The sequence below is a fragment of the Scyliorhinus torazame genome, chromosome 7 (assembly GCF_047496885.1).
Source record: "Scyliorhinus torazame isolate Kashiwa2021f chromosome 7, sScyTor2.1, whole genome shotgun sequence".
NCBI lineage: Eukaryota > Metazoa > Chordata > Chondrichthyes > Carcharhiniformes > Scyliorhinidae > Scyliorhinus > Scyliorhinus torazame.
This window is the reverse complement of record NC_092713.1, coordinates 160,903,205-160,930,862: the sequence shown is the minus strand read 5'-3', so window position 1 is coordinate 160,930,862 and position 27,658 is coordinate 160,903,205. Positions and strand designations below refer to the sequence as shown.

The window sequence follows — 27,658 nt, the reverse complement described above, 5'->3', positions numbered from 1 at the left end:
ATTTTTTAAATATGTTTTATTCCAAACATATTCAAACGTACAAAAACAGGAAGTCAAAAAACATTATCAACACCCACACAGTTCACAGTTTGTGCAAATCTTTCCCCCTTTCACCCCCTTCTCCCCCGACAAACAATTCCTCAAACATGGTCATGAACAGTCCCCACCGTGTTTCAAAGCCCTCCACTGATCCCCTCAACTCGAACTTGATCTTTTCCAGCTGGAGAATGTCGTACAGGCCACCCAGCCAGCCCCCCACCCCCCCTCCACCGGGCAGCGTTGCCAAATCGCCAGTCCAACAATATCCTTCGGCAGGCAATAAGAGAGGCGAAGGCCAAAACATCAGCTCTCCTCCACTCCATCAGCTCTGGCATTTCCGATGCCCCACAAATCGCCACCATTGGGTCCGGCCTGACCTCTACCCCCACTATCCTAGAGAGCGACCCGAATACCGACACCAGGTATCTCTCCAATTTCTCGCAGCCCTAGAACATATGCGGCTAATTTGCTGGTCCTCGCGTACACGTCTCATACGAATCTGCCACCCCCTAGAAAAACCCATTCATCCTCACCCGAGTCATATGTACCCTATGCACCACTGTAAATCGGATGAAACTCATCCTCGCACACGAGGAGGTCGAGATCGAATTTACCCTGTGCATCGCCTCACTCCACTTTCCCCATCCTATCTCCCCCACCTCCCCCCCAGCTCCGCATCCCATTTATTCTTAATCCTGACAACCTGCGCTCCCCCCTATATATCACCAATTCTAGCCTCCCCTTCCGCATCCAGGAGCAGCAACCGCTCCAACAGGGAATTCTCCGTCAGCTTGGGAAACCCTCCCCATTCCTTCCACTCAAAGTCCCTCACTTGCATATACCTGAACTCGCTTCCATTCGGCAGCTCCACCCTCTCCAGCAGCTCCTCCAGACACGAAAACATCTCCTCCAGATGTAGATCCCTCGCCCTCACCAGCCCCACCTCCCTCCAATTCCTATACATGCCATCTGTCTCCCTCGGCTTAAACTCATGGTTCCCACACAACCATGTCAGCACCGATATCCCCTACATTCGTAAGTGTCTCAACTGGTTCCACACCCTGATCGTGGACTGTACCACTGGGCTTACTGTGTACCTCCTCGGTGCCAGCGGAAGTGACTCCGTCACTATGGCCCTAAGTCTGGACCCTCCACAGGATTCCTCCTCCGTCCGAACCCACTCTACCCCTCTCCTTCCCACCACTTCCTCACCTTCTCTGCATTCGCCGCCCAGTAGTAATACAGCAGGTTTGGTAACGCCAATCCCCTTTTCTGTCTCTGCATTTGTAGCAGGGGCCTCTTCACCCTAGGTACCTTCCCCACTCATATAAACTCTGAAATCGCTGCATCCAGTTTCCAGAAGAAGGCCTTCGGGATGAAGATCGGGAGGGTCTGGAATACAAACACGAACCTCGGCAGGACGTTCATTTTAACCGCCTGGATCCTCCCCGCCAATGTCAGCTGTAACGTTACCCATCTCCTAAAATACCCCCTGACCTCCTCCACCAACGTTGTCAGGTTCCACTTGTGTGTGGCCGACCACTCCCCAGTCACCTGGACACCCAGATACCTGAACCTGTCCCTGGCAAACCTAAATGGCAAGACCGCCCCCCCGCAGATTGGATCCCAGACCAGCCACATTCACCGGAAACACCTCACTCTTTCCAACATTTAACATAACCCGAGAAGGCCCCAAATCTCTCCAGTATGTCCATAATCCTACCCATACTCTCCAATATATCCGACACAAAGAGCAGCAGTCGTCTGCATATAGCGACAACCGGCGTTCCTTACTCACCCGTGCAATCCCTGTGCAACTTTAAACTCCATGATCTCATCTCACTTGTCTGTACACTCGCCACCGAGGCCACATACAACAGATGCACCCATGGCAGAAACTTCGGGCCAAACTCGAACCCCCCCAGAATCTCATACAGATACCACCACTCCACCTGGTCGAAAGCCGTCTCCGCGTCCATAGAGACCACTACCTCTGGTACCCGCCCCATCGACAGGGTCATGAGCATGTTTAATAGCCTCCTGATGTTACTGGAAAGCTGCTTGCCCTTTACGAAACCCGTTTGGTCCTCTGCGATCACCCCCGGAATGCATCCTTCCATCCTCCCCGCCACTAATTGGCCAATACTTTCACATCCATGTTTAGCAGTGAAATGGGCCGATATGACCCACACTCCAACAGGTCGTTCCCTTCTTCGGGATTAGCGGCATCGAGGCCTGGATCTGTGTCTCCGGTATGTCCCCCCCTTCACCAGTGCCTCGCTAAACATCTCCACTAAATGTGGCGCCAACTCTGTCGCGAACTCCTTAAAGGGTGTTAAAGTTGCAAAATTGTGAAGGGCAAATTGGTTGAGGTGGATTGGGAAAATGCATTATTGTCCAATAGAGGTGGCGGGATTCTGGGAGTAGTCAACTCAGTCACCTCGACTGTACTTTGGGTAGCCGAAAAACTGGTGTCAGAGCGGTTAAGCCCGAAATACTACATTAGTGTTTCCATCCCTCCCTCCTCCTCTAACCAAAAAAAAAAGGCACTGTGAGGAGGACAAGCAAGGGTGAAGGATATCACGGTCAGTGGATTGATTCTGGGAGAAGTCAACTCAGTCACCTCGACCAGCAGGTAGGTGATTGGCTGGTGGTTGGTAAGTAGATTTTCCTTTCATTTTAAGGTTTAGTACACAAAATTAAATATTGCGCAGGTACTGCAACATGCAGAACATGTTGATGAGGGCCAGCTCCACCACCGTGCCTTATTTTATTTGTGTCCCCCCCCCACCGCCATCATCTCGCCCTCCCTCCTTGCCACATTCTTCAGGAGGGAAAGGCCTAGGAACAACAAACTTTCTGACATAATTTCTTTAATTCCTGGGAACATGAGAGTTAAGCAAGTGCCTGCACCCATGCACATCAACTTACGATGAAGGCTCAGTCATCTCCAACTTACCACTGGTCATGTGAGATACCGTGGCCAGCTTCTTCATTACATTATCCAGCCGTGACTGGGCACTATCCAACTCATAGGAGAACTCATCAAGCATACTGTGGGAGAACAGAAGATACACAAGCTGAAACACAAAACTGAGGAGCAGGCTCCAATTTCACCCTTCAAAGCCGCTGCATTATTTAGAGAACTTGCTCTCGGCTCCAATTTGTATTTAATTTTTCTTCTTTCGCTCAGATAAGAAACCTAGTTACTATGCTTCTCCTAGGGCCACTTTACAATAAAGTAAGACCTCACTTCCAAAACACTCACACATACTCAGAAATAGGACGCAATTTAACTGAAAAGTTTCCAAGGGTGCGATTCCCGGAAAGTTGTAGTGAGCGGGAAATGCCGTGAGCTTCCCGGCGCTTGGCCTAGCAAGGGCGGCAATGCTAATTGGTCTACTTAACGAGGCAGCACGGGCTCCTCGCCGCAAACGAAGGCTCGCCAGCTGATTCAGTGGCACCACGCTCACCAGCCCCCCCTGCTAACAAGGTCGAGCAACACTTTAAAAAAAATTTAGAGTACCTAATTCTTTTATTCAATTAAGGGGCAATTTAGCCTGGCCAATTCACCTACCCTGCACATCTTTGCGTTGTGGGGGTGAGATCCACGCAGAGAGGTGGAGAATGTGCAAGCTCCAACGGACAGTGACCTGGGACCGGGATCAATCCTAGGTCCTCGCCACCGTGAGGCAGCTGTTCTAACCACTTCGCTACCATGCTGCCCAGAGGTCGAGCAGCATTTAAGCAGCACTTGCTCAGCCAGCTCTCAACAATGGCACCCAGACCAGCCCCAAGATTCGGGGATGCAGATCTGGGGAGGCTGCCAGATGCAGTGGAGACCAGGAGGGATGCCCTGTTCCCCCGAGGGTCCCGGAGGGTCAGCCAGTGCTACCTGGGACGAAGTAGCGGCGGCTATGAGTGACGGGAGGGTGACCAGGACTGGCCTCCAGTGCCGGAAAAAGGTCAATGACGTACACCAGGCAGCACGAGTGAGTAGACACAGGAACCCCCATGCGAGACAGCAGTCGGAGGTCTGCTAGATCCCAGGACCCAGCTGGGTCCCAGCCTGATGCTGAGCCTATGGGACATGCTATCCCGGAGACGTTAGGGAGTGGCTGGGACATTCAGAGGGAAATGTCAGTGACACTCCAGCAGATCCATAGCTGCTTGGCAGAGTCCCAGAGGCCACGGGCGAATGAGGATGTCGCCGGCAATGCATGGCCAACACTGCTAGGGTGGCAACCACAGTGGAGAGCCTGGTGCACGACACCGGCACCATTAGTAAATGTGTCCAAGGTGTTGCGCAGTCATGGCTGAGGGTCTCAGCAGAATATCTGACTTGCTGGGGGATGTGACCAAGTACTAGGCTGACCTTGATGAGGTTCTGCGGGACATGTACTAACTCAGATGGGAATGGCCGAGGCGCTGCGGAGCTTGTCCCAGTCGCAGGTGGGCATTGTCAAAGTGTTGCAGAGCATGTCCCAATCACTGAGGAGCATTGCCGAGGGCGTCAACACACTGGTGCAGACATCGGGGAACTGTCAGGGCTGGCAGAGCCAGATGATACGGGGCAGACAGGGCTTGAACCAGCTGTCCTCCCCATCCCAAGGTGAACCCCAGGGCCCTATGGGCACCAAGCAGAAGTGGGTACTGGGTGCCAACAGGGACCCATCCTATGGAGTGGTGACGGTGGCCACCAGCCCGCTCGAGTTTCACTCCTCTGATGAGGCCGCATTTCTGGGTCAGCACATGGGACAGGGCGGCACGGCTGTGCATGTGCCGCCGACAAGTGAGTCAGGGCCCTCCGGCCCAAGAGGAGTCCCGCCAGGGGCTTCGAAGGATATGGTAAGCAGCTCTGGGGACACACCTGGATGTGGTGGTAGAGCTAGGAAGGCAAGGCACTGAGGATCACTGAGGGCACCGGGGGAAAGTTGGGGTGCAGAAGGGGGTGGAGATGGGGGGGGGGCACTATCGGGAGCGTGGGGAATTGTTACACTTAATAAATACCATTGTGCACAAATGGTATCATGCCTCGTCACTTTCTTCTGCAATGCTGGCCGACCTCTGAACACTTGGCCCATCTCTCCAGGTATCTCCCCCTCCCCATGGCACTCACCCACCCTACGGCCATGGACAGTCCCCCAAGCTGTGTCCCATCCCCTGGTGTTTCGGATGTTGGCTGCTGCGTGTGTGGTGGTGCCTCCCGCAATGTTCAAGCAGTGTCCAAGCATCAAGGTGTGATTGGGATAATAGGCAATCAGCTGCACATGCTACATGGCCCGCCCACCCAAGGGAATCCACTTGGGTTGTGTGTAGTGCTCACTTAACCACAATTGCCAATTCCTTATTAACAATAGCCTTCAGCCGCATGGCCAGAGGCCTCGGCAGTCTGTGGGGATTAGGGGTGGTCGATGGGGCAGACGGGTAGGGACAAGAGTTGCCCCCGGAACGGGTACACACGACCCAGGGATTGGCATGCTGGTGCTGTGCGCGGTTGCACCCCCCAATCCCTCCCCATGGCCTACCCCTGTGGAGGGTCCCCCACCCCCTGCCAAGCACTGGAGTGGCAAGCCCCGCACCCGTGGCCTTTTTAAATGTGAGCAAAGATGGCTACTCACCACCTTGGCTTCCCACAGAAGCCCTTCCGCCAGGTTCATGTTTTCAAACGGAATATTAATCGGTGCCAGCATGACCACCTGCTGGGGAGGCCGCTGAATGATGGGAAGCCGTTGGATGAGGGTTGGCTCTCGTTAATTGTATGGAAATAGGGCTTAAGTGGTGATAATTGGTTTCTTGCCACGCTATGGCGCGAGCTCGATTTTGCCTATGGAAGCGGGTCGGTTGCATTGCAATCTGTTGGGCGCCTGGCACAGTTCTCGTTTTCGGCCTCTCCTGCTCTTCTCTGGCTGCGTTTTGCTTGAGCGAGAGTACAACGAGGCCAAAGAATCGCGCCCCAAGTCTCTGTAGGCCTCCACTATTTCTAACTTTCCATCATTTTGGACCCTGGTCTACCTTTTGTTTTAAGGTCCAAAGTGGATGGCCTCACATTTGCCTACGCTGAGCAGAAATCCATTTTCTATGGTTGCGTTCATTCACTTAATCTACTAAAATCACTTGCTACCCTCTGCACTGCTCACAATACTGCCTATCTTGAGTCATCGCTAAATCAGAGATGCAACTTTCTTCCCATCATCTCGTTGTTAATAGATACAGTGAATAGTTCAGGTCTCAACATGATCCTTGCAGGACACTACTCTTCACATCTGCCAATTACAGTTCCTGCCCATTATTGCTCCTCCCTATCTTGCTTCCTTTCAATTTCCTAACCAGGTCAATAATCTACCTTCAGTTTTATGAGTTTAGCTAACAGAGGGACTTTATCAGATGCCTACCAGAAGTCCATATGCAAAACCATCCATGTGGAAAGGATGCTTCCTCTTGTGGCAGAATCTACAATTCGGGGTCGCGGTTTAAAAATATGGGGTCGCCCATTTAATACAGAGATGAGGAGAAACTTCTTCTCTGAGGGTCTTGAGTCTTTGGAACTCTCTTCCTCAAAAGGCAGTGGAAGCGGGGTCTTTGAATACTTTGAAGGCAGAGCTAGGCAGATTCTTGATAAGTAAAGGGGTGAAAGGTTATCGGGGACAGGTGGCAATTTGGGGTTGAGGTTACAATCAGTACAGCCATGATTTTACTGAATGGTGGAGCAGGCTCAAGAGGCTGAGTGGCCAACTCCTGTTCCTGATTTTATGTTCACATGTGCAGAAAATCCCTTAGTCATCTGTTCAAATCAAATTGTCAGGCGTAACTCATACTTTACAAATGCATGCTGGCTCTCTCTAATCATCTGAAAATGTTCACAGTGTTCAGTCACTCTATCCTTAATTACAGACCCTAATGGTTTCCCTACAACAGATATTGAGCTAACTGGTCTATATTTCCCTGGTTTCCACCTGTCGCCTTATTTAAATGCAATTTTCCAAGTTAAAGGAACTATTCTTGAATCAAGAGACCGTTGGAAGATCATAGTTAGAGCATCTGCAATGCTCTCACCTACTTCCTTTAAATACTTTAAGAGTAAAAACAACAGGGTTGTGGTGATGGGAGACTTCAACTTCCCCAATATTGACTGGGACTCACTTAGTGCCAGGGGCTTAGACGGGGCAGAGTTTGTAAGGAGCATCCAGGAGGGCTTCTTAAAACAATATGTAAACAGTCCAACTAGGGAAGGGGCGGTACTGGACCTGGTATTGGGGAATGAGCCCGGCCAGGTGGTAGATGTTTCAGTAGGGGAGCATTTCGGTAACAGTGACCACAATTCAGTAAGTTTTAAAGTACTGGTGGACAAGGATAAGAGTGGTCCGAGGATGAATGTGCTAAATTGGGGGAAGGCTAATTATAACAATATTAGGCGGGAACTGAAGAACATAGATTGGGGGCGGATGTTTGAGGGCAAATCAACATCTGACATGTGGGAGGCTTTCAAGTGTCAGTTGAAAGGAATACAGGACAGGCATGTTCCTGTGAGGAAGAAAGATAAATACGGCAATTTTCGGGAACCTTGGATGACGAGTGATATTGTAGGCCTCGTCAAAAAGAAAAAGGAGGCATTTGTCAGGGCTAAAAGGCTGGGAACAGACGAAGCCTGTGTGGCATATAAGGAAAGTAGGAAGGAACTTAAGCAAGGAGTCAGGAGGGCTAGAAGGGGTCATGAAAAGGCATTGGCAAATAGGGTTAAGGAAAATCCCAAGGCTTTTTACACTTACATAAAAAGTAAGAGGGTAGCCAGGGAAAGGGTTGGCCCACTGAAGGATAGGCAAGGGAATCTATGTGTGGAGCCAGAGGAAATGGGCGAGGTACTAAATGAATACTTTGCATCAGTATTCACCAAAGAGAAGGAATTGGTAGATGTTGAGTCTGGAGAAGGGGGTGTAGATAGCCTGGGTCACATTGTGATCCAAAAAGACGAGGTGTTGGGTGTCTTAAAAAATATTAAGGTAGATAAGTCCCCAGGGCCGGATGGGATCTACCCCAGAATACTGAAGGAGGCTGGAGAGGAAATTGCTGAGGCCTTGACAGAAATCTTTGGATCCTCGCTGTCTTCAGGGGATGTCCCGGAGGACTGGAGAATAGCCAATGTTGTTCCTCTGTTTAAGAAGGGTGGCAGGGATAATCCCGGGAACTACAGGCCGGTGAGCCTTACTTCAGTGGTAGGGAAATTACTGGAGAGAATTCTTCGAGACAGGATCTACTCCCATTTGGAAGCAAATGGACGTATTAGTGAGAGGCAGCACGGTTTTGTGAAGGGGAGGTCGTGTCTCACTAACTTGATAGAGTTTTTCGAGGAGGTCACTAAGATGATTGATGCAGGTAGGGCAGTAGATGTTGTCTATATGGACTTCAGTAAGGCCTTTGACAAGGTCCCTCATGGTAGACTAGTACAAAAGGTGAAGTCACACGGGATCAGGGGTGAACTGGCAAGGTGGATACAGAACTGGCTAGGCCATAGAAGGCAGAGGGTAGCAATGGAGGGATGCTTTTCTAATTGGAGGGCTGTGACCAGTGGTGTTCCACAGGGATCAGTGCTGGGACCTTTGCTCTTTGTAGTATATATAAATGATTTGGAGGAAAATGTAACTGGTCTGATTAGTAAGTTTGCAGACGACACAAAGGTTGGTGGAATTGCGGATAGCGATGAGGACTGTCTGAGGATACAGCAGGATTTAGATTGTCTGGAGACTTGGGCGGAGAGATGGCAGATGGAGTTTAACCTGGACAAATGTGAGGTAATGCATTTTGGAAGGGCTAATGCAGGTAGGGAATATACAGTGAATGGTAGAACCCTCAAGAGTATTGAAAGTCAAAGAGATCTAGGAGTACAGGTCCACAGATCACTGAAAGGGGCTACACAGGTGGAGAAGGTAGTCAAGAAGGCATACGGCATGCTTGCCTTCATTGGCCGGGGCATTGAGTATAAGAATTGGCAAGTCATGTTGCAGCTGTATAGAACCTTAGTTAGGCCACACTTGGAGTATAGTGTTCAATTCTGGTCGCCACACTACCAGAAGGATGTGGAGGCTTTAGAGAGGGTGCAGAAGAGATTTACCAGAATGTTGCCTGGTATGGAGGGCATAAGCTATGAGGAGCGATTGAATAAACTCGGTTTGTTCTCACTGGAACGAAGGAGGTTGAGGGGCGACCTGATAGAGGTATACAAAATTATGAGGGGCATAGACAGAGTGGATAGTCAGAGGCTTTTCCCCAGGGTAGAGGGGTCAATTACTAGGGGGCATAGGTTTAAGGTGAGAGGGGCAAAGTTTAGAGTAGATGTACGAGGCAAGTTTTTTACGCAGAGGGTAGTGGGTGCCTGGAACTCACTACCGGAGGAGGTAGTGGAGGCAGGGACGATAGGGACATTTAAGGGGCATCTTGACAAATATATGAATAGGATGGGAATAGAAGGATACGGACCCAGGAAGTGTAGAAGATTGTAGTTTAGTCGGGCAGTATGGTCGGCACGGGCTTGGAGGGCCGAAGGGCCTGTTCCTGTGCTGTACATTTCTTTGTTCTTTGTTCTTTTGTACTTGGCATGAAAACCATCTGTACCTGGGGATGTCACTTTTAGTGCCGTTACTTTTTTGCATTACTGTTATTTTGTTTACGTTAACCGTGTTGAATCCCTGTCCCCAATTCAATACTAGTTTCCTTAGGATGTCTGCCAGGCTGACCTCTTCCTCTACTGTAAATACTGACACAAAGTAATTAATTATTCAGCGTATCCACCATTTCCTCATTTTCACCGGTCACACTTTTTTCTGAATATCATTGTAAATGTATTGAGAATTGATTTTAATAGCCCTCCTTGCAAGTTTATTTTCATTCTACTTTTTAGTATCTCTTATTAGCAGTTGTTACGGACAGGAATGGGATTCATATAAACAGTACTAATTTCTCCGTTCACTGTCCATCTGTAAACAGAAAGGTACTTTGATTTATTGCCCCTTTATAAGCAGTGGCATATTTCCCAACCCCTCGGTTTTGGTGCAATCTATTTTCTATTCATAATCCCACAGAAAACTTGAGCCAGGATGAACTCAAAGGGTTAGTTGCTTTGTACACTCTCATATGTGGAAAGAGGGTCACAGTGTTTCTCCTTTGCATTCATACAGTGAAAGAGGGATAGGGAAAATAAATATTTACAGTACAGGGACCACAGAGAAAATAAATATTGTTTAATACGGGTTCCAGAGTTCAGAATCAAAATCCAATGAGGTATTCCTTCATGGAGGTTAGTGGGCTGACAACCGAGGTTGATAGTGTTGACTTCACACAATGAGATAGGCATGCAGAGATGAATCAGTCTTGTAGACGATGACACAGAATTTCCAATAGATGAGGGCCAGTGTTTCTGGGCAGAGCTTATTTTCTGTGAGTCTGCTTCGAGGATGGTAAACATCAGACTCAGTTACCAGTTAAACAAGACAATATTACTGGTTCACAGCCGGGTCTATATCGCTCTTCACTCTAGCTTTAACAAAGGGGGTGCATCCCTTGCCTCGGTCCCAGAGTTGGTCAAATATCTCAACTATTAAGAATTGAAAGGAAGGTTGCGGGGTCCTTTGTCCAAGCAGAAGAGTAGACTCTGGTTGGCCCACCTGAGTTCTAAAATGCAGACGGTCTGTATAAAGCTCTCTTTGAATTTAATCTGTGAAGCCCAGTTAGAGTCTCTTTAGGGATAACGAGATACGTGTTTCTGCTATACTGCCAGGTCATCTTTTTTTTTTTTTAATAGAATTTACAGTGCAGGAGGCCATTCGGCCCATCGAGTCTGCACCGGCTCTTCGAAAGAGCACGCTACCCAAGCCCACACCTCCACCCTATCCCCATAACCCAGTAACCCGACCCAACACTAAGGGCAATTCTGGACACTAAGGGCAATTTAGCATGACCAATCCACCTAACCTGCACATCTTTGGACTGTGGGAGGAAACCGGAGCACCCAGAGGAAACCCACGCACACACGGGGAGGATGTGCAGACTCCGCACAGACAGTGAACCAAGCCGGGAATCGAACCTGGGACCCTGGAGCTGTGAAGCAATTGTGCTAACCACCATGCTACCGTGCTGCCCCCACCATGCTACCGTGCTGCCCTGGGAACACCATCACCTGGAAGTTCCCCTCCAAGCTACTCAACATCCTGATTTGGAAATATATAGTCATATCACAAGTGCACATCTAAATACTTAAATGTTATGTGATCTTTGCCTCCATCACAAAGAACAAAGAAAAGTACAGCACAAGAACAGGCCCTTCGGCCCTCCAAGCCTGCGCCGACCATGCTGCCCTCCTAAACTAAAATCTTCTACACTTCCGGGGTCCGTATCCCTTTATTCCCATCCTATTCATGTATTTGTCAAGATGCCCCTTAAATGTCACTATCGTCCCTGCTTCCACCACCTCCTCCGGCAGCGAGTTCCAGGCACCCACTACCTCTGTGTAAAAAAAAAAAAAAAAACTTGCCTCGCCCATCTCCTCTAAACGTTGCCCCTCGCACCTTAAACCTATGCCCCCTAGTAATTGACCCCTCTACCTTGGGAAAAAGTCTCTGACTATCCACTGGGTTTGTTCGAGGGTCAGACAGGCATAGTTTCAGCTATTTCAAAAGGTTTTCTGAAGTTAGTCCAGGTTTTCTGAATTTTAGAAATAGCCACGAGGGTATCATCTATTTTATAAAAAATAGACAAGGTGAGGTCCCCTCGCTCAATTTTGTCATCTTTTGCTGCTCTTTCTGTCTTTCCCATTCACTACAACTTGTGCAATTGTTTGCATTTTTGTATGTTTTTTCTTTAATCTTGTCCCTTTCCCTGCTTGTCTCCTTGGATGCTTGGTTTGACAAGTATAACTCTTGCCCTTTATGGGTAGGAATTGTATGTGCATCAAGTTAAATTCTTTTTTAAGCACGTCCCATTGATCTTCTGAAATTTTCTGTCTGTCTCGCCCTACTGAAATCAGCCATACCTAAATCTAGTATCTTAGTAGCTTTGGAGGATATTAATTATATCTGACTCATTACAAAATTTTATGTTGGTTGCAGGATATATTGGACCTGAATTTAACCCATCTACCTCGAGATCGAATTAAGCACAACGTTGCAAAAGACTATCCTGCACACACTCAAGAAATTCACCATTTTTCTGACATGTGTTTGTCTGTTTATTTCAATCTATACGAAAGCCAAAACCCCTCATTAAAACCCACTTTAGTCTCAGCATTTATATAAGCTACCTCTTCACAGCAACCTCCAGAAGACCTATACACAACTCCCACTACTGTCTTATATCCTTTATATTTCGTAATTCTACCCTTAAAAGTCTTCATTGCCGGCTTACCTCGTTACACCCTCACTTAAGGTGGAAGTGATCTTATCCTTTATAAATAAGGCTGCTTCTTTACCAGTTTCCCTACTTCCCCTGTCGACCCGACTGCCTTACAATCTCGCCTGTTCTTTCATCCTTCCGCGTATCGGGGGTTGGTTGTACTATGAATAATCCTTCCCCACTGAGCTCTATTCTCTGCTGCCCTCACTGCCTGTCCCATAATAGAGATCAGTCCACCTTCTGATATTATCCATCCATGCCATCTTGGGTCTCCCTTGTGCACATTTTCCAGCTCTATTGCCTTGCATCACCTCTTTCTCCAAACATTTACTTCCAATTTGCATCACGTGTCCAAAATATGTCAGCTTCCTTGATATCACTGCCTCAAGCAAGTTCTTAACACCAGCTTTCTCGAACACCCGCTCGTTTTGCCGCTTGGCCGTCCATGGACGTGCCTGATATCCGTCGGAGTCCTTTCATTTCAAATGTTCTTATTCCTCTTCTTAGCGGTCCAGCTTTCACAGCCATACATTGTCAAAATGGCTATGTCATACCCTCCAAGCTGAATTTGCTCCTGCAATTCATTCAATTTGTTCCTCATACCTGTGAATTTAGATCAAGAATGCTTAATTGGGCCCCACACCCTCATCTGTCCTCCAGCTCCAATGTTTCACTTGGGCGTATCTATTTCTCTCGCCTTACAACTTTAGTTTTCCCTTCATCGGCAGTGTTTAAAGCACAGTTTCAATCTGTTATGCTACTCCCACTTTAAATTGTTTTCAAACTATTATACTACCTTTTACACCTGATTTCTCTGCCTCCCCATTAGGTCCCTGTGAACATCCTATTTATCTTTTCCACTGGGACCCTGGACCCGGCAGTTTTGGTAGAACCCATCCCAATGCTACAGCTCCTTCTTGTCCCATGAAATAAAATGCCTCTTCCCTAAAATATTCTTTCAGCCACATGTTCACCATCCTAATCTGTTTATCTCTATGCAATATTTGCACATGGCTCAGGTAATAATCTACAGAGTAATTTTATTGTCACTTAATTAATTTAACTCTTAACTCCTGCTACTCTCCAAACTGGACCTCTCACCTACAAAGTGGATCAACCTCTCCTCTCCAATATCCTTATCAAGTCTCTGAGAAATCCCTCACCATGGCACAAACAAATAAGTTACCCAACCCAAACATAAACCCTCCTCTCCCTTGCAAAATGTCACCAACCAACCCCCCCTCCCCATAAATACACAAACATATCCCCCCATACAACCACCCACCACACAAAACGCACTGACATACCCTGCCACAAACATAGCCCAGTGCCTCCCCAAACACCACCCCTCCACACAAAAACACCTACAACCCCCACTCAAAACACACCAACATATCTTCGTCACAAAAACATCCACTACCTGTTATGTGAGAGTACCTTTAAGAAATGGGTGTTTATAAATGGATGTGTATATAAATATCTATAGTGAGAGTACCTTTAAGAAATGGGTGTTTACTACTGCAGTGATGTCAGAGAGTGGGTGGAGCTGGGCTGTCTGTCAGCTTTTTACTTTTGTTTTTGAGCAGGCTGCAGGGTGTGTTTTAGTTTTGTTTTCAGTGTTGGAGCTGAAGGCAGACCAAGCAGGTGTACTGCTTTTCTCGCTGCCATCAAAAGACTATCTCTTGATCATTTGGTGAATTCAGAATTATAAATGTTCTCAGTAGTGAATGTGAACCTAACGTACTTCTGGTGAAAGGTGTTTTAAGTCGTATGGATGTTAAAAGAAAAGCTTAAAGGATTACTTAGTGTTGTATTCTTTTGGGGTCGTTTTTGGATTAATGGTTGCTAAGATGTTCACTGTATGTTTTTTAAAAATATATTTTTATTCAAATTTTTACATATTTTCAACAAAACACTTACAGAAATGAGAAAAAACAAAGAACACATAAATAAACATCTTATAGCTCTGTCACATATTCCCCCAATATACAAGCCCCCCATTAAACAATAATAAACACAGTAGTAAACACAAAGTACCCCCCCCCCCACCCCGGGTTGCTGCTGCTACTGTCCACCTCCTAACGCTCCGCTAGAAAGTCTAGGAACGGTTGCCACCACCTGAAGAACCCTTGCACAGACCCTCAAATCTTACCCTCTCCAATTTAATGAACCCTGCCATGTCGCTGATCCAGGCTTCCACGCTTGGGGGCCTCGCATCCTTCCACTGTAGCAGAATCCTCCGCCGAGCTACCAGATACGCAAAGGTCAGAATACCGGCCTCTTTTACCTCCTGCACTCCCGGCTCATCTGATACCCCAAATAGTGTGAGCCCCCAACTCAGCTTAACCCAGGTGTTTACCACCTTAGACACCGTCCTCGCAACGCCCCTCCAGAACCCATCCAGCGCTGGGCACACCCAGAATATGTAGGCGTGATTTGCTGGGCTCCCCGAACACCTCACACACCTGTCCTCTACTCAAAAAAAACGACTCAGCCCTGCCCCAGTCATGTGCAGAACCTTAAAGTGTATCAGGCTAAGCCTGGCGCAAGAGGAGGGCATCCGCCCACGTACCCTCGGCTATCTCCTCCCCCAGCACCTCCTCCCATTTACCTTTCAGCTCCTCCACCGAGGCCTCCTCCTCCTCCTGCATCTCCTGGTAGATCGCCGAGACCTTGCCTTCTCCAACCCACACCCCCGAAAGCATCCTATCCTGGATCCTATGTGCTGGCAGCAGCAGAAATTCCCTCACCTGCCATCTTACAAACGCCCTTACCTGCATGTACCTGAAGGCATTTCCAGGGGGGAGCCCGAATTTTTCCTCCAACGCCCCAAGGCTCGCAAACGTCCCATCTATAAACAGGTCCCCCATCCTTCTAATACCTGCCCTGTGCCAGCTCAGGAACACCCCATCCATTCTCCCCGGGACAAACCGATGGTTCTCTCGGATCGGGGACCACACCGAAGCCTCTGCCTCCCCCCTGTGGCGTCTCCACTGCCCCCAAATTTTGAGGGTCGCCGCCACCACTGGACTCGTGATGTACCTTGTCGGCATGAGCGGCAGCGGTGCCGTCACCAGCGCTCTCAGGCTCGTGCCCACACAGGACGCCATCTCCAGCCTCTTCCATGCCGCCCCCTCCCCCTCCATTACCCACTTGCGTACCATCGCCACATTGGCAGCCCAGTAATACCCACAGAGATTAGGCAACCCTAGCCCCCCTCTGTCCCTGCTCCGTTCCAGAGACACCCTTCTCACCCTCGGGGTCTTTTTCGCCCATTCAAACCCCATGATGCTCCTGCTGACCCGCTCAAAAAAGGCCTTAGGGATCAGGATGGGGAAGCACTGGAATATAAAAAGGAACCTCGGGAGCACAGTCATCTTCAGCGACTGCACCCTACCCGCCAGGGAGAGTGGCAGCATATCCCGCCTTTCAAACTCCTCCTCCATCTGCTCCACCAGCCTCGTCAAGTTGAGCTTGTGTAGGGCCCCCAGCTCCTGGCCACCTGGATCCCCAGGTACCGAAAACTCCTTTCCGCCCTCTTCAGTGGAAGCTCGTCTATCCCCCTTCCCTGGTCCCCTGGGTGTATCATGAATAGCTCACTCTTCCCCATGTTGAGCTTATACCAGGAAAAGTCTCCAAACTCCCTGAGGATCTGCAGCACCTCCGGCATCCCACCCACCGGGTCCGCCACATACAGTAACAGGTTGTCGGCATACAGCGAAAGCCGGTGTTCCTCCTTCCCCCCCCCCCCCCCCCCCCGCACCAGCCCCTTCCAGTTCCTGGACTCCCTCAAAGCCATCGCCAAAAGTTCAATTGCTAACGCAAATAGCAGGGGGGATAGGGGGCACCCCTGCCTCGTCCCCGGTACAGCTGAAAGTATTCCGACCTCCTCCGATTTGTGGCCACACCCGCCACCGGGGCTTCATACAGTAACCCAACCCAACTAACGAACCCCTCCCCGACCCTCCTCAACACTTCCCACAGGTACCCCCACTCCACCCTATCGAAGGCCTTCTCCGCATCCATAGCCGCCACTATCTCCGCTTCCCCCTCCACTGCAGGCATCATGATTACATTTAGGAGCCTCCGCATATTGGTGTTTAACTGCCTTCCCTTCACGAAACCCGTCTGGTCCTCGTGGATCACCCCCGGGACACAGTCCTCAATTCTGGTAGCCAACATCTTCGCTAACAGCTTCGCATCCACGTTGAGGAGCGAGATTCGCCTATACGACCCACACTGTAAAGGGTCCTTGTTCCGCTTCACGATCAGCGAGATCAGCGCCCTGGACATCGTCAGGGGTAGGACCCCCCCCCCCTCCCTCGCCTCATTGAAAGTCCTCACTAGTAGTGGGCCCATCAGGTCCATATACTTCCTGTAAAATTCCACTGGGAACCCATCTGGCCCCAGTGCCTTCCCCGCCTGCATACTCCCCAGCCTCTTAGTCAGCTCCTCCAGCCCTACCGGTGCACCAAGCCCCGCCACCTGCCCCTCCTCTACCCTCAGGAACCTCAGCTGGTCCAGAAAACGACGCATCCCCCCCTCCTCCGTCGGGGGCTCAGACCGATACAGCCCCTCATAGAAGTCTCTAAATAACCCATTTATTCCCACCGCACTCCGCACCGTGTTCCCCCCTTTATCCCTAACTCCCCCAATCTCCCTCCCGCTTCCGAAGCTGATGTGCCAGCATCCGGCTAGCCTTCTCCCCGTATTCGTACACCGCCCCTTGCACTTTCCTCCACTGCACCTCTGCCTTCTTGGTAGTCAACAGGTCGAACTCGGCCTGGAGGCTTCGTCGCTCCTGGAGTAGTCCCTCCTCGGGAACCTCTGCATACCTCTGATCTATCCTTAAAATCTCCCCCACCGTCTCCCTCTCTCTCCTCTCCTTCCCCTCCTTGTGGGCACTAGTGGAGATTAGCTCTCCCCTAATCACCGCCTTCAGCGCCTCCCAGACCACCCCTACCTGCACCTCCCCATTATCGTTAACCTCTAGGTATCTGTCAATGCACCCCCTGATCCGCCCGCTCACCTCCTCATCCGCCAGCAAACCCACCTCCAGGCGCCACAGCGGGCCCTGGTCCCTCTCTTTCCCCTAGCTTGAGCTCCACCCAGTGCGGGGCATGGTCTGAGATGCCTATGGCCGAATGTGTCCTCCACCCTTGGGATCAGACCCCTGCTCAAAACGAAGAAGTCAATCCGGGAGTAGGCTTTATGGACGTGGGAAAAGAAAGAGAATTCCCTGGCCCCCAGCCTAACAAACCTCCATGGGTCCACTCCTCCCATCTGGTCCATAAACCCCCTCAACACCTTGGCCGCCGTCGGCCTCTTACCTGTCCCCGGCCTAGAGCGGTCCAATGCTGGATCCAATAGCGTATTAAAGTCCCCCCCCCATTATCAAGCTACCTGCCTCCAGGTCTGGAATCTGGTCCAACAGGCGCCGCACAAATCCGGCATCGTCCCAATTCGGGGCATACACATTCACCAAGACCACCCGCACCCCCTGCAGCTTACCGCTCACCATCACATACCTAGCTCGATTGTCTGCCACGATGCTCAGCGCCTCAAACGACACCCGCTTCCCCATTAAAATAGTCACTCCTCGATTCTTTGCGTCCAACCCCGAATAGAAAACCTGCCCTCCCCATCCCTTTCTCAGCCTAACCTGGTCTGCCACCCTCAAATGTGTCTCCTGGAACATGACCACATCTGCCTTCAGTCCCTTCAGGTGCGCGAACACACGGGTCCTCTTGACCGGTCAGTTCAGGCCTCTCACATTCCAAGTTATCAGCTGGATCAGGTCAGGGGGCTGCCCGCCCCCACCCCCCCCCCTCCTGCCGCTTAGCCATCTCCCTTTCTAGGCCAGTCACGTGCCCGTGCCTCCCGCACTCTCCGTTCCACCCAGCGGCAGGCCCCACCCTGACTCCCTCTTCAGGCTCCAGCTCCCCTTTGGCCAATTCAGCAGCAACCCAGTTTCCCCCCCCGCCCCCAGCTAGGTTGTTCACTGTATGTTTTAAAAGGGTTAACTTGAGTTCATAGAATAAACATTGTTTTGCTTTAAAAAATACTTCTCCATTTCTGATGTACCACACCTGCAGAGTGGACCTTGTGCTCCCCGTACCACAATCTATTAAAAGTTGTGGGTCAGGTGAACTCCATGATACACTTTGGGGTTCTCTTAAACCTGGCCCACAACAAATTGGGGGCTCGTCTGGGATAAAACTCTATCTATTGTATTGGCTTAATGAACTTAAAGACAGTGAGGGGCGAGCATATTGTGGGTGCTTTTCAGGTGTGGTATTTAAGTTTAAGTAGTGAGTGTGTTGTGGACAATGGCTCTTTCAGAGGCTCTGAAGTTTTTGAGGGTGGAGACGGTCACACGCAGTACCTTACGGACAGAGACTAAAAGCAGACTGTTAGATTTGGCAAAAACATTGCAGTTAACATTACCTGACAAAATGCAAAAAGATGAGGTAATTATGGCGGTGGCTAAGCATTTAAAGTTGCCTGAGATACAGTTTGACTCATTGGAAATGGCAAAAATTCAGTTACGAATTAAACAAATGGAACATGAGAAAGAATTAAAGCAGCTTGAATACGAAAGAGAGAGATAGAGGAAAAAGAGAAAGAGAAAGAGAGAGAGAGAGAGATGAAAAAAGAGAGAGGAAAAAGAGAATAAAGGAAAACAGAAAGAATAGCCCTAGCAGAACAAAAAGAAAGAGAAAGGGAGATACAGATCAGGGAAAATGATAAAGAGAGAGAGTTTGAACTTCAGAAAATGGCCATGAAACATGACAGTCAGTTAAAATTGGCAGGTGTAAAGGGAAACGTACAGTTGGATGATAGTGATGAGGATAGTGAGAAAGAGCGTCATAGTCGAAGGCTTGGTGGGGATCTATTTAAATATGTCCAAGCATTGCCAAGGTTTGATGAGAAGGAGGTAGAAGCCTTTTTCATTTCATTTGAGAAGGTAGCTAAACAAATGAAATGACCACAGGACATATGGGTATTACTGATTCAAATAAAGCTGGTAGGTAGGGCTAGTGTGAAGTGTTTGTATCACTACCGGAGGAGGTATCTGGGACGTATGAGGAGGTGAAAAAATCCACCTTGGTGCATATCAACTAGTGCCTGAAGCTTACAGGCAAAGGTTTAGAAATTTAACGAAAGAACCTGGTCAAACATACATGGAGTTTGAAAGGCTCAGTAATTTTGATAGGTGGATAAGGGCTTTGAAAATAGACCAAACGTATGAAGCTCTCAGAGAAATTATACTTTTGGAGGAGTTTAAAAATTCAATTCCTGATGTAGTGAGAACTCATGTGGAAGAAGAGGGTTAAAACTGCGAGGCCCGCCCGCCGATCAGTAGGCACCGATCGCGGGCCAGACCCCATTTGAGGCCCCCCCCCGGTGCAGGAACCGCCCCCCCCACAGGCCGCCCCCCCCCCTCAGCATTGCCACGCTGTTCCCGCCGGCAGCGACCAGGTGTGGACGGCGCCGGCGGGAACCTGTCGTATTGGACAGGCCGCTCGGCCCATCTGGGCCGGAGAATCGCCGCTCGCCCGTTGCAAACGCCGCGCGGCGATTCTCCCAGCAGCCAGCCGTGATTCTCGCCGCGCCGGTTTGGGGGGTGGGAGAATCGCGAGCGGGCATCGGGGCAGCTTGGCGGGACACGGTGGCACCCCGGAAATTCTCCCACCCGGCGTGAAGGGGGCGGGAGAATTCCACCCATGTAGTTTGGGAAGAATGTTGCCAGAAAAGGTGGTAATATGTGGAATTCAGGGTGCGAGGAGTAGTGTTCCATTATATAAGGTAAGGTTGGAAAGTCCAGTGAAGAGTGGTAAAGTGGTAGTAGGAGTAATAGAGAAACTATCTTGTCCAGGAATACAGTTTATCTTGGGTAATCATATAGCTGGATCGCAGGTGAGAGCGATGACTACTGTGGTTGATAAGCCAGTGGAAAATCAGACAACAGAAGTGTTGAAGGACGAACCTGGGATTTTTCCGGATTGTGTAGTAACAAGGTCGCAAAATCACAGGTTAAGACAAGAGGAGAAATCAAAGAGTGAAGATGACGTTGAAGTGCAATTATCAGAAACGATTTTTGATCAGATGGTTTAAAAAGAACAAGAACAGGTGGAGGATCAGGTGGATATTTTTAGTTCAGGAGAATTGGCGGAGTTACAACAAAAAAAATAGAAATAAAATGGATGTATCAGAAAGCATATACGGAGGAGGAATCAGAGAGTATACCAGAGTGTTATTAACATAAAAGTGATGTCTTGATGAGAAAATGGGGACCTTTACATATGCAGGCAGATGAAAAGTGGGCAGAAGTTCATCAAGTAGTATTGCCGGTAGGGTATAGAAAGGAGGTGTTCCGAGTTGCACATAAGGTACCAGTGGGAGGTCATTTGGGAAGAAGGAATACTCAAGCTAAAATCCAGAAACATTTTTATTGGCCTGGACTACATAAAGATGTTGTTAAATTTTGTCAATCATGTCACACATGTCAAGTGATAGGGAAACCTCAAGCAGTGATAAAACCAGCACCCTTAATACATTCCAGCATTTAAGGAACCTTTTACAAGTGTCCTAATTGATTGCGTAGGACTGCTTCCCAAAACAAAAAGTGGGAATCAATATCTTTTGACGATAATGGATGTATTCCAGTACGTAATATTAGAGCTAAAAAGATTGTGGAGGAGTTACTTAAATTCTTTACTAGATATGGACTACACATAGAAATACAATCGGATCAAGGATCAAATTTTACCTCAAAAGTTATTCAAAGAAGTTATGGATAGCTTAGGAATAAAACAATTTAAATCAACTGCGCACCATCTAGAATTGCAGGGAGTGTTAGAAAGCTGGCATCAGACATTAAAGACACTGTTGAGGACTTATTGTCAAGATTATCCGGAGGATTGGGATAAAGGAATTCCATTCATACTGTTTGCAATTAGGGATGCACCTAATGAGTCAACCAAATTCAGTTCTTTTGAACTAATTTTTGATCATGAGGTAAGAGGACCACTGAAATTGATTAAGGAAAAATTGGTGAGTGAGAAATCGGAAACTACATTATTGGATTACGTGTCAAATTTTAGGGAACGATTAAATAGAGCAGGTGAATTGGCTAGACAACATTTAAAAGTTGCACAAAATGTGATGAAACGGTAGCAGATAAGAAATCCAAAATTCGTAATTTTGCCAGTGGAGATGAAGTTTTAGTGTTGTTACCAGTGGTAGGTGAACCTTTAAAAGCAAGGTTTTGTGGACATTATCAGATTGAAAGGAAATTAAGTGAGGCGAATTAGGTGGTAAAAACACCAGACAGAAGGAAAACTCACCAAGGTGTGTCATGTGAATATGGTTAAAAGGTACTTTGAAATGGAAGGGGCGAAAAAGGAGGAGATTTTAGTGATTCTAACTCAAAGTGACAAACCAAATCCAGATGACTGTGAATTTGACATACCTCAAATTAAATTGGAAAACGAGGATGTTCTTAAAAATTGGGATAAATTGTTGAGTTACCTCCCAAAGGATAAACGGACTGCCCTGAAAGATTTATTGATATCACAGGGGCATATTTGTGGAGATAAATTGGGAAGTACTAAAATGGCTGTACATGATGTAGATGTGGGAAATGCTGTTCCAATTAAACAACATCCATACAGACTTCCTTTAAAATTGGCACAGGTTAACAAAGAGATTTGAGAGCATGCTTAAAAATGGCATAATTGAAGTGGGTTGCAGCCAATGGAGCTCACCCATAGCGATGGTACCTAAACCAGACGGTACCCAACGGTTGTGTGTGGACTATATATAGAAAGGTTAATGCAGTTACAAGAACGGACTCTTATCCTATCCCACTTTTGGTGGATTGCATTGAGAAAGTGGAGCAATCAGCTTTTATTTCCAAATTGGATTTACTTAAAGGTTACTGGCAGGTACCTCTATCCGAAAGGGCAAAGGAGATTTCAGCTTTTGAGACTCCAGATGGTATATACCAATTCAAAGTTATGCCATTTGGCATGAAAAATGCACCAGCCACATGTCAACGGTTAACTAACAAAGTTGCTTCAGGATTACCCAATTGTGCGGTATACATCGACGATCTGGTAATTTTCAGCCAGACATGGACAGAACATTTAAAACATCTGATGGAGTTATTCGATCGACTTCAGGAGGCGGGTTTAGTGATAAACCTAGTCAAAAGTGAATTTGGAAAGGCCCAAGTCGCTTTCCTTGGCCATACAATCGGACAGGGTCGAATGGTCCCACGGGATGTGAAACCAAGTTATTGAGGAGTTTTCAATACCCTCGAGACAAAGGGAAATAATGCGAGTTCTTGGCTTGAGTGGATTTGATCGAACATTTGTGCAAAAGATTTGTAGCGCGATTGCTCCACTGATAGACTTGCTGACTTGCTGACGAAGCGTAAAAAATTTCAGTGGACAACGGAATTTCAACGGGCATTTGACTGCCTGAAAGCTGTGATAACCAATGAAATGAAAATCGCTTATCGTCACAAGTAGGCTTCAAATGAAGTTACTGTGAAAAGCCCCTAGCCGCCACATGCTCATGTGTTGGAGAATTACAAGGGACTCTGTGATCAGATTGAACTAAAGTATCATGCCGAGGTGTAGAGAAATGGACGGATTGTGCAGAGACCTTCTTGTTCAAAGAGACTGTCAATCGAAAAGGATTTCAGTTGGAGGAAGAACGAAAAAAAATGGACTATATTATTATACCTGTTTGTGTGTGTTGTTTTTGAAATGATAAAGTATATTTACTGTGTGCATTTCTTAAAGGATGGTGAAAAGGTGAAAAATGAAACCATCTTGAAGTTGATGTTTTTTTCTTCTTGGGGGGTGTCGTCATGTGGGAGTACCTTTAAGAAATGGGTGTTTATAAGTGGGTGTGTATATAAATATCTGTAGTGAGTGTACCTTTAAGAAATGGGTGTTTACTATTGCAGTGATGTCAGAGAGTGGGTGGATCTGGGCTGTCTGTCAGATTTTTACTTTCGTTTTTGAACAGGCTGCAGGGTGTGTTTTAGTTTCATTTTCAGCATTGGAGCTGAAGCCAGACCAAGCAGGTGTACTGCTGTTCTCTCTGCCATCAAAAGACTATCTCTTGATCATTTGGTGAATTCAGAATTATAAATGTTCTCAGTAGTGAATGTGAACCTAATGTGCTTCTGGTGAAAGGTGTTTTCAGTCTTATGGGCGTTAAAAGGAAAGTTTAAAGGATTACTCAGTGTTGTAGTCTTTTGGGGTTGTATTTGAATTAATGGTTGCTAAGATGTTCACTGTATGTTTTAAAAAGGTTAACTTGAGTTCATAGAATAAACATTGTTTTGCTTTAAAAAATACTTTTCCATTTCTGCTGTACCATACCTGTAGAGTGGGCCGTGAGCTCCCAAACCACAATCTAGTAAATGTTGTGGGTCAGGTGAACGCCATGATACACTTTGGGGTTCTCTAAACCCTGGCCCATAACATACCCCAAAAACAAATTCCCTAAAAAATCTGCCGAGGCTGTGGGGGAAAATGGGGGGGGGGGTTATCAGTGGAAAATTTTGACACTGAGGTTGTAAGATTTTTTAATGTTAGACAAAAGTATCAAGAGTTGAAACAAATGCCCTCCTCAGCCCCCATACACAAACAAATTGGGTGGGATTCTCTGTTTGGGAGACTAAGTGCTGACGCTGGGACTGAATCTGTGATGTTCGACAACCCCAAAAGCGGAGTCGGACCCGGAGCAATTCAGGATCTGTTATTGGGTTAGCACCAATGCCACGTGGACCTAGTACAGTTCCAATGCATAAGAGTGTCCGATTCACCGGGTTTGGGATTGACACTCGAGAGGTTGACAAGCTGCAGCACTCCGCTCCCCACACACAGTCCATCCAGCCATGAAGATGGCACCTCAAAGAGCGGCACCTCGTTTTGCCAATGCGGAGCTCGAGACCCTGCCGAATGAGGAGAGGCGGGGCACCCTGTTCCCTGGGGTGGGAAGGAGGCTGTCACCAATCACTAACTAGCAGTGGCGTAGAACGCCACGCAACCTCCTCAGGACAGCCAGGGTGAGTAACCAACACTGTGCCGCTGACACAACCCCCCCCCCCCCCCACACCAGTACCACCCCCCCCCTCCCCAAAAGGGCGACCGAAGTCCAGCCGCCAGCAGTCTGCTCGCACCCTACCCTGCACACTGCCTGGATATCGGTCGCAGATGTACATGATGTGCATCTCGTGGTCACACACCAACTGCACGTTCATGGAGTGGTACCCTTTCAGTTTGTAAAGTCAACCCCTCAAGCGCCGGCACTCATAAGGGGACATGACATTGATCACCCCTGGACCTGGGGCTGCCCGGGAAACCTGGTGGGCTCATTCCACATTGGTGCTGACATATTGTGCCGACCAGGCATATAAGGCCTGCGCGGATGTACCTGTGCATCGAAGCCTGCGAGATCCCAGACAGATCCCCACTCGGCGCCTGGAAGGATCCCGTGGCAAATAGGTTCACCCTGATGGTCATTGGAAGCAGGTGTCTTCCCCCATACCCCACAGTTCTAGATGCGCCAGATGTGCCGAACGGTCACTCTGCTTAGCGGGTGTCTTCAACGACCTGCCAGGTCCGGAGGGTCCTCGATTGACAGGCGAAGCCTATAGCGGCACCTCCTTTCCACCTCCTCCTCAGCCTGTTGGGTGGCCCCTCCATCCTCACCAGCTGGCTCCTGTAACTCTGGGGCAGGTTCCACTGCCGCAGGACCCTCCGCGAGCAGTTCCTGCTCATACAGCCTCAGTGCATCCCCCAGGGCTGCGGCGGCAAGACAGATGGCAACCATTCCTGGTTTGATTCCAAAATTCAATTGTCTGCAGGGGGTGAGTGGCAAACATGTTTGCATGGTGCATACCCCCGTGCCCAACCAGGTCCAACGGAGGTACGCACCAAAAAGTCTTTTGTGACTTCACCCACAGGACAAAGTTCAGTTTTCTCACGCACGCTGACAATACCCAATTCTAACTATTCTTACGTCGCTTCTGTGCACCAGGACTGACATCCACTCTGGGATGTGCCACAACTTTCCCGACCAACTCTCTTCAACCCCGGACATTAACTCCATTCCACAACCCCGGCACCCACAATCAACACCGTCGCTCCCTTTAACGTGAGCCAAACATTAAACCCAACATCCTTTCTGAAACCAACAATGCTTACTTCCACCTTAGGAGGGTCACAAGGACAGGCGGAGACCATTCAGTCCCTTCAACCTGTTCAGGCGTTCAGTTAGACCAAGGTTGATCTGTATCTTAATGTATCCACTTTGGTTCTGTAACTCTCAATGCTTTTGCCGAACATTTAAAAAGTCTATCAATCTCAGTGTTGAAAGTTTCCAGTAGCCCAACCCCCGAGGGAGGGTTCTCGATTGCCACTACCCTTTTTGTGAAGAAATATTTCCCGTCTGTATGAATAGATTCACCCGCATCCTGCCTGTGCCACAGAAACCCTCATCTGTATCTCCCGCACCTCACATTTGACACTAATGCTCTCCTGGTTGGCCTTACAACTTATACCCTCGTAAAACTATAAACTTTTTCAATGTTTCTTGTCACCTGCATCCAGTTTTAAATTTCCTCCCAAATGCACCGCATCCAGTGTTCCACATATTCCTCCTGTCCCCTCAGGTCTTCACTGGAGGCAGAAGTTAGAACCCATTTGGGCCTACTCCCTTGAAATTGTGCTCTAAACCTCCATGCGTCCAAACAGAACCCACACAAAGCCTTTCAGTCAGCCCTCTTCGACTTTCACCATGTAACTCACCATCACTTTCCTTATACAGTAACCATACGGCACCTTGGGATGTCTCTCTACATTAAAGACAACATCCAGAACCTCTAATGAAAAGCACGCGGGTGTTGGCGAATGCAATGAATGAGAATAGGGCAAGATTGGGGTGTGCTGATCAAATAGCCTGCCAACACTTGCTATTTAGAGTGCTGTCTGATCAGCGTGCAGCTAAGAGTTGTGAAATTAAACTCCAACCCACATCAGTCAGTCACTCAGTCCCTTCAGGCAAAAGGGGGAGAAAACTACATGCAAGGGAGGGACAATTTTCACTCCGGGCAAAACCCATTTTTGACGGAATAAGGGTGGAACGTAAAGCAAGAGAACGGTTGAAACGAGACTCACACTGCTTGCTCGTCCAGCTCATTGCCAATCTTCTGCGTCATGTTCTTCAACACGCCAATACTGCCCGATACCAGCTCCAGCTGATCATCCTGCTGCTCCGTGATCAACTGTATGAGGACAGGAGACAGGGGTCATACCATAGAACTACAGAAAAGTAATGATGCAGTAGGAGGCCATTCAGCCCATCGTGTCTGCGCCAACTAAAAAAAAGAGAAAAAAGAACGTAGCCGCTCATTTTAATCCCACTTTCCAGCAGCTGATCTGTAGCATTGCAGGTCACTGTACTTCCAAATGCAGATCCCGGTACCTTTTAAATGAGTTGAGCATTTCAGCCTCAACCTCCACCCTCTGGGTTTAAAAGATTTTCCTCCTTTTCTCTCTAATCCTGCTAATCACCTTAAATCTATACCCCCTGATTATTAACCGCTCAGCTGGGGGAAATAAGTCTTTCCTGACTACCCCTGTCTAGGTCCCTCATAATTTTGTACCCCTCTATTACTTCACCCCTCAGTTCTAAGAAAATCAACTCTACCCTATCCAATCTTTCCTAATAGTTGCAATTTTCAAGCCCTAGCAACATTCTTATAAATCTCCTCTGCACTCTCTCCAGAACAATTATGTCTAGAATCTCTACAGTGCAGGAGGCCATTCAGCCCGTCGAGCCTGCACTGACCCTTCGAAAGAGCACCCTACCTCAGCTCATGGCCCGACCCTTTCCCCGTAGCCCATAACCGTACCTAACCAACCCTTTGGACATGAAGGGGCAATTGATCATGGCCAATCCACCTAACCTCCACATATTTCGACTTGGGAGGAAACCAGAGCACCTGGAGGAAACCCACGCAGACACAGGGAGAATGTGCAAACTCCACACAGACAGTTAATCGAGGCCGGAATTGAACCTGGGTCCCTGGCACTGTGAGGCAGCAGCGCTAACCACTGTGTCACCGTCCTTCCTATAATGTGGTGACCAGAACTGTACACAAAACTCCAGCTGTGGCCTAACCAGTATTTTATCCAGTTCCATTATTACA

General features: G+C 48.3%; 1 protein-coding gene across 2 annotated transcripts in view; it reads right to left on the bottom strand.

Annotated features, from left to right (window-relative positions):
• The window catches only part of stx6 (syntaxin 6), an 82,884-nt gene that overhangs the window by 23,915 nt on the left and 31,311 nt on the right, over window positions 1-27,658 (bottom strand). The window contains exons 6-7 of one of the 2 annotated variants that reach the window (XM_072511729.1): window positions 26,625-26,731; window positions 2,999-3,093 (exon numbers count right to left, since the gene is read on the bottom strand). In XM_072511729.1, the coding sequence (XP_072367830.1) occupies window positions 2,999-3,093; window positions 26,625-26,731 (202 nt within the window). The remainder of the gene's footprint in view (window positions 1-2,998; window positions 3,094-26,624; window positions 26,732-27,658) is intronic. The other variant, XM_072511730.1, reaches the window with a different exon arrangement.